General features: G+C 37.8%; 1 protein-coding gene across 1 annotated transcript; it reads left to right on the forward strand.

Moving 5' to 3' along the window:
* The first annotated feature begins 374 nt into the window (after positions 1–374).
* LOC107592850 (solute carrier family 35 member E1-like) lies at positions 375–7,043 on the forward strand. The gene is made up of 6 exons (XM_016282418.1): positions 375–812; positions 2,768–2,838; positions 2,978–3,115; positions 3,202–3,327; positions 4,668–4,913; positions 5,009–7,043. Exons 1-6 carry the CDS (start codon positions 482–484, stop codon positions 5,222–5,224), a joined length of 1,128 nt encoding a protein of 375 aa, XP_016137904.1. The 5' UTR covers positions 375–481; the 3' UTR covers positions 5,225–7,043.
* The last annotated feature ends 3,711 nt before the right edge of the window (positions 7,044–10,754 follow it).

The following is a 10,754-nucleotide window of genomic DNA, read 5'->3' on the forward strand; positions in this document are numbered from 1 at the left end:
TTAAAAAAAATTCCCATTGTTTTTGCCTTTTCATGTCAACTCTTGTCATTTTATTTTTTTAGAAAAACTGAGTCCCGGTGTCCTCTACAGAGGACATTGCATAACTTATGAATAAAATATAATTTTTCAAAAATGTTATTTTACCGTTTTTTTCTTATGCTCTAAACAATGTAATGATATGAAAAAATACTAAATTCACAAGGCTTTATATTTCTGGTTCTCAGGAGGATATACATGTTGCTGCTGATTGGGCTGACATGTTTGACACACCCACCAAACAAGAGAAAACGTATCTCAAACCCGGTTGCACACCAAACATGTCGTTCAACCCGGAAACCGTAGCAAAACGTTGCGCACCGGTTTGAGCTTGAACGTGCCCCTGTCACCATACTGATTTTGGTGTGGGCGTGGCCTCGCAGAGTCACGTGACTCTTTCTCCAGCGAGTCCTCCAGCGTCGCTGGTCGCGGTTTGCGCTGAAAGATGGCCGCAGTGGAGCAGCGCCCGCCGGCGCGGGAGGGAATTCGCATCGCGGTGCTGTGTATGTGCTGGTACACCGTCAGCTCTGGTGGCAACGTGGTCAATAAAATCATCCTCAACGGCTTCCCCTATCCGGTCACGGTGTCTCTCTTCCATATAGTCTCCATCATCGTGTTTCTCCCGCCGCTGCTGCGAGCCTGGAGCGTCCCGCGAACGGAGTTACCGGCCCACTACTACCGCTGGTTCATTCTGCCGCTCGCCTTCGGGAAATACTTCTCCTCGGTCTCGGCCCATTTCAGCATATGGAAGGTTCCGGTGTCGTACGCGCACACTGGTGAGTATCGGGAGCCTTACGGTTTAGCGACTTAGTATTACAGGCCTTATTCTTCGAACTCAATTCAGACCCAGGCTGGTCGGATAGGTTCGGTTCAGCTCGGCTCGGTTCGGTTCGGCTCGGCTCGTTTAATCGAGTTTGAATCGCCGCAGGTTATTCATTTATCGCTGTCTGTCGTTAACCACAAATCTCAGCCGTGAAATCAAACTGCGCGTTTCCCATGTAAACCTCCACTTTCATCCAAACATTAGGAAACCAATCGTAATATGGATTTAATGACTCACTCGGGTCATTTGTCTGCGTCCGAGTTTTGAAAACACTCCACTTTACTGAAGTAGTCCCAGAGTGCGTCACTTCCGGACTCCTAATAATACTGCCACATCATCCACCTGCGTGTAAGACTAGTCCAGCTTCAGCTCCTTTTGTTTACATGCCCTCCATCATTATTATCAGACCCTGATAGCGTTCTCTTCCAAATCTACAATAATAGAATATTAGCAGAGTAGAACTGTACATAAAGACATGAAATGTGTGTTTTTTTTTCATTATTAATATTATATTTTTTTTTACAAACGTTCAAAAAAAGACAACTTGAAAGATAAGTTAGGACTTGGTAGTAAATTATTGTTTGAAAAGTCACACAGTGACAGTGGTGTCCTACAATGTGACATGTTATTCTCATTTAAACCTGTTTTAAGCAGTATATGTAGTGTATTATGCAGGATGTTGGCATTTTTATCTGCTTGACTTGTGTGGGTCTATTCATTTTATAATCCATTTAATCAAACTTGTATCATAATTTGAAGAAGAAGAAGAAAAACAGAACACGGTGAGATGATATTGAATTGTAATTCGCCAAACCTGGAACTACTTCAGAGGCATGCAGGTACTATAAAACACTCACTTGTCACACTGCAGTATCATTTAGAACAAACTAATAGAAGTATTATAATAGAAAAAATACGCTTTCATTTATGCGTTCACGTAGACGGGGTTCACAATGTCGTGAGACACCTGGAAATAATGCTACTTTTAACTGAACCAGAAAAACCTGTACATCCAAGTTGGAAATTACTAACATAACAAACATTTAACATTCAAATAATCAAGTCTGAAACATAACACGAAAGTAGCCTTAAAAAGTCAACTATAAACCCAAATAACTACTTCTGAATGTGGTGATAAATGACTATTTTCACTTATTTATAATAGCGGTTTCTCAGTGGTTAAGTTGCAAAATCATTCGTTATAACTCTCCACAGACTTGCCTTCTGCTCACTGATCTCAATATATAGATTATAGATATTTTATATGATGATATCAGTGTTTCAGATCAGCTTGGCAACTTGTGTATCATTTAGAATTGCCACCTGTAAATACGACTTGGCTTCATTGTTCATATACTCATAATTACGCTATTTCCCACTTTGCTTGAAGGACGCTTGATATAATTGTGATTTCCAGGCTTGGAAAAGACATTGAAGTTAAAATTTCAGAAGTTAAAGGGGAACACTGGATGCCCGTTTTTCACAAGTTGGAAATAGTTCTTTAGGGTCTTCATGAAATGTCTGTAACATACTTCGGTTACGATTCCTCAATGGTCGTGTAAAATAACACCCTGTCCAAAACCGTTCACAGCGATTGAACTCGTCTTGAGAGTTCTGATTTTTCCTTGAATATTTTAGGCTTTAGTGTCAGATGACCTGCGATGAGGCCCGTTTGCAGCGACGTCTGATGCAGTTGAGTTTGTTCCGACGCAGATGTGGGTTTTAAGTTTGAAGCAGCATTAGTGCTGGAAGCAGCAGGGGGAGTGTGAGCGTTGTTTTTGAGGACTCGACTGCAGCTGAGATGTTTCAGACCCCAGGTGCAATCACAAGGCGAACATGTGGCGACACTAATAGCTAATGTTATTAGATGAGTGAATGCATGTCTTCTTTTTCATTCCCTCATTCTAGTGAAGGCCACCATGCCCATCTGGGTGGTTCTGCTGTCACGGATTATCATGAAAGAGAAGCAAACCACAAAGGTCTGTCTTCATCTAAACACAGTTAGAAATAAGTCATGTATTTACTGAATTCATAATGGCTTAAACAGTCACTGATTGCTTGTTGCTTGAATTGTTTGTTTGCATGTTTGATGAGTTTGGCTCTTTTTTGTTTGAGCAGGTTTATGTGTCTCTTATACCCATCATTGGAGGTGTTCTGTTGGCCACTGTCACTGAATTGTCCTTTGACGTCTCTGGATTGATCAGCGCTCTGGCAGCGACGCTCTGCTTCTCTTTGCAGAACATATTCTCGAAAAAGGTTCATATTTCTTTTAGGCGATTTCTGTCAATTAGGAAAAGTCTGGAATGGCTTCTTGTGTGAAATAATTTTTGTGGTCGTTTTAGGTCTTGCGTGACACAAGGATCCACCACCTCCAATTACTAAACATCCTGGGCTTCAATGCACTTATGTTTATGCTGCCCACATGGATTTTAGTGGACCTGTCATCTTTCCTGATGGATGGAGACCTGGTAAATAGGGCTTTAATGATTGTATATGAATAATATGAGTATATAAGAGGATGTTTATCTGTAAATATGTCCAGATATGGCCAGTTCATATGTTGTACCAAAATCAAAAAAATGTTTTAGATGAAGAATTTTGGCACTGTGACATTGTTTTTGTCCACACCACTGTAATATAACGCAATTACAATGGGTTTAGTTTGGACATAATGATTTTGTTTAATGAATTATTTTTATTTGTTTTAAAAATAGCTTTTAAAATGTATGTATATATATATATATGTGTGTGTGTGTGTGTGTATGCATATGTGCACACACGCATACATTTCTAGATGTGTACACACACACACACACATGTGTATTTGTGTGCATGTATATATCTACAAATGTTCTTCATTTTAGTTATCCAAAAGGTCATACACTGGCATTTAAAAATTAATGTTGTTTTCTTTTGCTATAAATTGATCAAAAGTGACAGTAAAGACTTTTAAATTCTTACAAATCTCTATTTTTCAAAGAAACTGTGTTCTTTTGAACTTTCTATTCACCAAGGAATCCTGGAAAAGTGTCACGGTTCCCTCAAAAATATTAAGCAGCAAAATGGTTTTTACTACGGACGAGGAAGTGTCGGAATGACTGGAAAAAGAATGTTTACTCACAAAATCCTACTGCTTTTTTTTTCCACAGGCCTGTTATTTATTTAATTACAAACCCTATTTTGGTTGTTTTCCTATTTAGTTCATGAGGAAATTCTCAGTGGTATGTGCAGATTTGTGCAGATTATTACAGGAAGGTGCTGGGATTTTTTTGGGGGATCAAGTTTTTGTTTTTGCACAGGGTGCATTTCAGTACAGTTCAGAATGTAGTTCTTTTGAACTTTCTATTCACCAAGGAATCCTGGAAAAGTGTCACGGTTCCCTCAAAAATATTAAGCAGCAAAATGTTTTTTACCATTAATAATCAGAAATGTTTCTTGAGCAGCAAATCAGCATATTAGAATGATTTCTGAAGGATCATGTGACACTGAAGTAGAGATGCTGAAAATTCAGCTTTGCATCACAGGAATAAATTACATTTGAAAATATATTCAAATAGAAAACAGCTGTTTTAAATTGTAATACTATTTCACAATATTACTGTTTTTACTGCATTTTTCATCAAATAAATGCAGCTTTGGAGAGCATAAGAGACTTCCTTCAAAAACAAAACAAAAAACCTTACTGACCCTAAACTTTTGAATGGTAGTGTACAAGTTATTATGACTCTGGAATGTTTTAAACCTTTTTCATATGATTCGACCCAACTCTTCATGCTCACGCTCATTTTTCCTCCACTTTCCTCTACAGGCAGAGATTTCCAACTGGACAGGAACGATCGTGCTGCTCCTCATTAGCGGTTTCTGCAACTTTGCACAAAACATGATCGCTTTCAGTGTGCTGAACCTAGTCAGCCCACTCAGTTACGCCGTAGCCAACGCAACAAAGAGGATCATGGTCATCAGTATATCCCTACTGATGCTCAGGAACCCCGTCAACACCTCCAACATTATCGGCATGATGACAGCAATACTAGGTGTCTTCCTTTATAATAAGGTAATTTACACATGTCTTGGAAATTGTTTTTTTCAACCACAAATGAGGAATGCAAAAACCGATGTCAGCTTAAATACCATTGCTTTTCTCACCAGGCGAAATACGATTCCAACCAGGAGGCCAAGAAGAAACTGCTGCCAGTTTCAGCACAGGATATGGTTTCATTGGACAAACCCCAGTCCAACGGCTCCGGGCCCTTCGCTCACAGCTCAGACTTTCAGCACGGACGGAGCACAGTACTCACCGACCACTTTCAGTACAGCCGGCAGGCCTACACAGCGGATTACAACTCCAAGCAGTTTGTTGTGTGAGTCGAACACTTTGGAGGACTATAAAGACTGGTCTCAGACCCCCTGGCTTCAGAGGAGATGGGTGAATCTTTCATACGGACGAGGAAGTGTCGGAATGACTGGAAAAAGAATGTTTACTCACAAAATCCTACTGCTTTTTTTTCCACAGGCCTGTTATTTATTTCATTACAAACCCTATTTTGGTTGTTTTCCTATTTAGTTCATGAGGAAATTCTCAGTGGTATGTGCAGATTTGTGCAGATTATTACAGGAAGGTGCTGGGATTTTTTGGGGGGATCAAGTTTTTGTTTTTGCACAGGGTGCATTTCAGTACAGTTCAGAATGTAATATGTCTTTGTCTCGTCATACAAACAGCGAGACCTCTGCCATATAACATACACTGGGTCACTGCAAATACAAGTGCATCAGGGTATTAGTCAATGTTCTGGTTTTGCCTTTTATTTGTAAATATTTTATTTATTTTTATAGAGGAAGGTGTATTGGTTGACCCATATCATGAACTGAAAACACCCCATTGATTTTTTTTTTTTATGTAATGTCTGTGAAGGAGTCACTTTTTTCACCGTTCTGGGGGTGTTAAATCAGACAGGTCACTGTACAAGATCTCTTGAATCTTGGTTCATGCATTCATATGTATGATTATCTTTTTTTTTTATTTTTACTGACATGCAGACAGGGGAATTAGAATCACCATACAATGGCCATAACTTATGGCTCAGTTGAATTCATATTAAATGTCTAGGAAAGGAAGATGGGGGATTCATAAAGCAGTTTATTTTATTTCTCTGTTTTCTGGAAATTGACATTCTGTAAGTTTAAATTTGTCTCAGTCCCTCACAATAAAAAGTTTGAGGACACGGTTTCAGAACTGTTGATTCTTTGACACTGAACTCCATGAGAATGGTCTTGTTAAAAGGTGCAATATTCCTTTCAATCATGACATCCGGAGGTGTTTCAAGCTCTTTTAGGGTGTAAAACCTGTAGTTGCAAGAATCTGTGGACTAATTTTTTGGGGGGGTGGAATGTGATCAAATTTGTTAAATGGTGCAGACTAGCCATCTAGAAAGAGATCTGCGGCTTGGAGCCTATTTTAGATGTTACTGACCAGTTATCGTCTTTGTTCCCAAATTTATGCCAGTTTTAGCAAAATGTGTGAGGTGGGGGATTAGTTTAATATTTGTAAGCTAGCTGTTTTTTCCCCTCTCTTTCTCCATTTCTATTTAACAAGTGTCTCGCTGCTGGAAAGTTAGACTTTTTTTTTTTTCTGGCATAAAGCATGCATGTGTTTGCATAACTCTGCAATGAGAAAATAACTTGGAGTTCTTTTAAATATTTCAAGTGTTATGGATTTTAAATAGCATCATGACATATTTCATGTTGTGTATTTTGAACGACTCCGTCTTTGTCTCTATATATTGTGAATTTATTGGATCAGTTCAGGCAGATGAAGTGGTTCATTAACTGATATTGTAGCTTGAGCAGCCAAAAAGGAAGGCTGTGGGTGTGCTCTCTTCCGTCTGCCTGTTTTTCATCGGTTGAAGCCTTTTGTTCTCACTTTGTGACATCGCTAGTGTGCCAATTCGCTTCTCAGTGCCGATTTCTTCTTCCTGATTCTTACTGCTTTTAGGTGACTGGTTGTAATCTGTACAAGAAACATCGGGCTGATGTATAGCATATTCATTAACAAGACGTTGTGTGTAAGCACTGGACTCCCAATGTCTCAAAATGAAAGGGATTGAAGAAAGCATCTTTTTTTTTTTTTTTTTGTATTACACAGTAAGTAATTGTAAACTGAGCCTAAACCCTGAACTCAGCTCAACAGTACCAATAATGCAGTGATTTTACCCTCCCATTCAGAAAATCATGCACTACTGTAGTACTTGTTTTTTTTTTTCAGCTTCAGTATCTTCAAGCTCTTAGACCCCTCCCCATGTGAGATTGATGTGTCTCTGTAATCTGACAGTCATGTTGCGTCATGTTAATTGGGGTTTTTTCGTTTGTTTTTCTGTGGTGTGGAAATGCATTGTCACTCTCTGTATTGAGATTATTTTACTTTCAGCCAGTGTTTATATATTATTTGATTTTTAAGATGCCTTGGTATGGTTAATGTTGCATTTTTTTTTTCTTGTCAACTTAGTTATAAGATGAAAATATTTGAAATGTGAAAATAAAGAAGATTAATTGATAAAGTCTTGATGTCTGCAAAATTCAATTTAGGATCTACAAATGTCTCATTTCTAAGCATAACTTTGTGAACCTCACTGTAGGGAGAATGTTCAAACAACAAGAAAATAACATTGACCCTTTTGTTAAGAATAGCTCATTACGGTTTAAAACCCTCATAAAAATTATATATTCTTAGTTCTAAATTAGAATTCTCAAATGTAGTTCTACAATGTATGTGTAAAAGTGAACATGGGAAAAGGGTTCAAGCTACTTTACTACGGTGACGCATTGCTGCCATATACATTTTTTCCCAACTCAATTATGTCGTAATAACGAGATATGTCTTTTTAACGTCATAACTGAGTGGAAAAAAATATATATATACACACACAGTGTTGGCCCCCTTCCTGATTTCTTATTTTTTTGCATGTTTGTCACACTTTAATGTTTCAGATCATCAAACTAATTTACATATTAGTAAAAATTGGTCACACTTTTGCTTGCGTCTCAGAATATAAATGAAATCCTTCTTGTCGACAATTCCGTGAATTTGGATATAAAAAATTATAGATTTACTTTTTTCCCCCCACAAAACTTAGTCCTTAATGTACATTAATCTTCCAGAAAGCCATTCAGCAGATATAAAAATGTGTATCTTGTATCTTGTGAGCACAACAACTAAAATCCAATGAACTAAGTACAATTGGACAGTGGGCTATTATGAGGACACATCGTAGGCACTTTCATTTTCTTAGGGAAAATATCCTAAGATCTCTGCAACTGTTGTCGAGAAAGATACTTTGACCACAAAAAAAAATGTGCAGGACATCTAAAGGACTTATGTATTAGCTTGTTTTATGTTCTCCACAAATGTGATTTAAATACCGATACCTGCTGCTGTTTGCGTTAATATTTTATGTTTACAAGAAGAAAAAAGCCACAAAAAAATGTGTGATTTTCCTTTATGAGCGACAGAGGGAGACAAAGCTCCATCTGCCTCTCCATCACTGTTCAGATGTGAGAGAACAGCACTGTCAGCCTCACACAGACCATAAAAGCAATATTCCAAATGTAAAATCGTCCCATAATTTATAATTAAATATTTATATTAAATTAAACCATTACTCAAGTCGCCAATAAACAAAACTATCCATGTTCCGAGGCAATACAACTTCTCACGTCTGTTTTTTTTTTCTTTTTGGTTAAGAAGTGGTTTAGTGTAATGCATCTTACAGCCTCCTGAGACCAGCTGATAGGCCTGTTATGCAAATGCAGAGTTGCCCAATGGATTTGCCTTCATTCATTTCTAGCATATTCTGTTACACCAAATACACAAAATAATGATCTTTAAAATAGCAGCATATGACCCCTTTAATAATAGGCATGCTAATAAGCAGCTAGTTAATAGTGAGAATTGGTCCCCATACTAAAGTGTTACCTTTTTCTTCTACACTGAATACCTTTCACACCTTTCAAAATGATAATGTGAAATATCACTTAGCCTAACCCTGAGTCGAAATGTAGCCTAATGTGAAAGCCTATAAAGATGTGCTTTCCTTGTATCTTTTCACACTCTGCAGGGCAGAGTATCAATAAATTGATATCTGGATTTGTTTAGTGTATGCTATGCTTAGAGTAGAGAGAGATTAGACCAACGTTTTGTGTTGATATAGTGTCATAACAACAGAAAGGTTTATTGTTCATTGTGTACTGTAATAAATCAACATCTTGTGTATTGATGCAGTTTATCAATGGACAGCAATGACCATAGACTACAGATTCTCTGATTAGTGGTCAATCATTATGGGTTTTTCTGATTTTTAAAACTAGATTTTAGTGATAATCGCATGCCTCAATTGAAGACTTCGCACCAAAATTCTCATAAGAATGGTAAAGGAGTCTCTAAAATTAAGAACGGTAACTTTAGCGTGATTTTAAAGCATGGATGATATAATTGTTTGGATTGTGGCAAGAACAGATAAGACAAAGCTTTAATTTTTCTTTTGTCTCTGACACGGGTTGCGTTTTTAGCAAAGCATGCAGCTGACTGGTTGACTTTTGACTGTCATCTCTATGACAACCACTGCTGAATGATGTGCTGTGCAAAGGTGTGTGGTTGGATACACTTCCTGTGCCTCACTATTGTTCTGAATCTGCTGCTCACTTCTTAAACAGTTCATGACAGTTCATTATCTTCCCCCGCAACGTGTGATGTCTTTGAGTTATTCTTTCAAAACACAACGCAGATTGACAGATGCATGCTAAATCGTAGAAAATTATGTATGCACTCAACATTTGAGGAAGAAGGTAAACAAATTAGCAACAATCAAAGCTCTGTCCTACTCAGGGTACGAGATGCTGGGATGACAATGTGTGGTCTGAGGTCTATTATAGTCCATTCTGCCAACACCATAGCGATGGCATACTTCTGCTAAAAACTTCTGCCTTCCACAACCGATTTTGATCAATGCCTATTTTTGGACAATCAACAATGTATTCTATTACAGTTAAGTCCTCTGAGCAGGTTTCAGGTTCAGTTAGTTAATCTCTGTCGATAATATCTGTGGCCCTACTGTCGATTACCACAGAAAATCATTACGACCCATCACAGAGTTCGTAAAGACAAGCAAAATTGCAAAATAAGAATGTGATTACGATAAAGGCAGTCTATGTTTTTGGTTTAAGTGTGTTTAAACAAAGAGGCAACAATTTACCTCCGTAATTTGAGTGAAACAGCTATTTGAATAATCAAGTAGCCTATTCAAAAATGATTGCCCACTGTCAGTAGTGTAGCGATATACGAAGTATTGCTCACTTTACGCAAAATTACAGGTAATGCAGATTCCTACTGAAATGAATGGATCTGATGTCATTCAAAAAGGAAAATTCATTTAGGAGATTCTAAAAATGTTTTTTTTTACCTCAGAAATTTTTTTATGAATTGTTCACAAAAATGTATATTTAAAAAGTAATAAAGTATTTTTTGTTAAAGTGCAAAGAGCTTAATGTATTTTGAACCTCGGATATTCCATTAAAGGGGTCATATGATGTTGCTAAAAAGAACATTATTTGGTGTATTTGGTGTAATGAAATATGTTTAAGCGGTTTAAGGTTCAAAAAACACATTATTTTCCACATACTGTACATTATTGTTTCTCCTCTATGCCCCGCCTTTTTAAAACGCGTCGATTTTTACAAAGCTCATTGGTCTGAAAAGCGAGGTGTGATCTGATTGGCCAGCTATCCAGTGCGTTGTGATTGGCCGAATTCCTCAAGCGTGTGACGGAAATGTTACGCCCCTACCATATCGTGATGCTTGCGGCAACCACATGTGACGTCCCCGGGCTGGACTCCGCTTCGTCCA

Source organism: Sinocyclocheilus grahami, unplaced genomic scaffold (assembly GCF_001515645.1).
Source record: "Sinocyclocheilus grahami isolate Dianchi unplaced genomic scaffold, SAMN03320097.WGS_v1.1 scaffold160.1, whole genome shotgun sequence".
Lineage (NCBI taxonomy): Eukaryota > Metazoa > Chordata > Actinopteri > Cypriniformes > Cyprinidae > Sinocyclocheilus > Sinocyclocheilus grahami.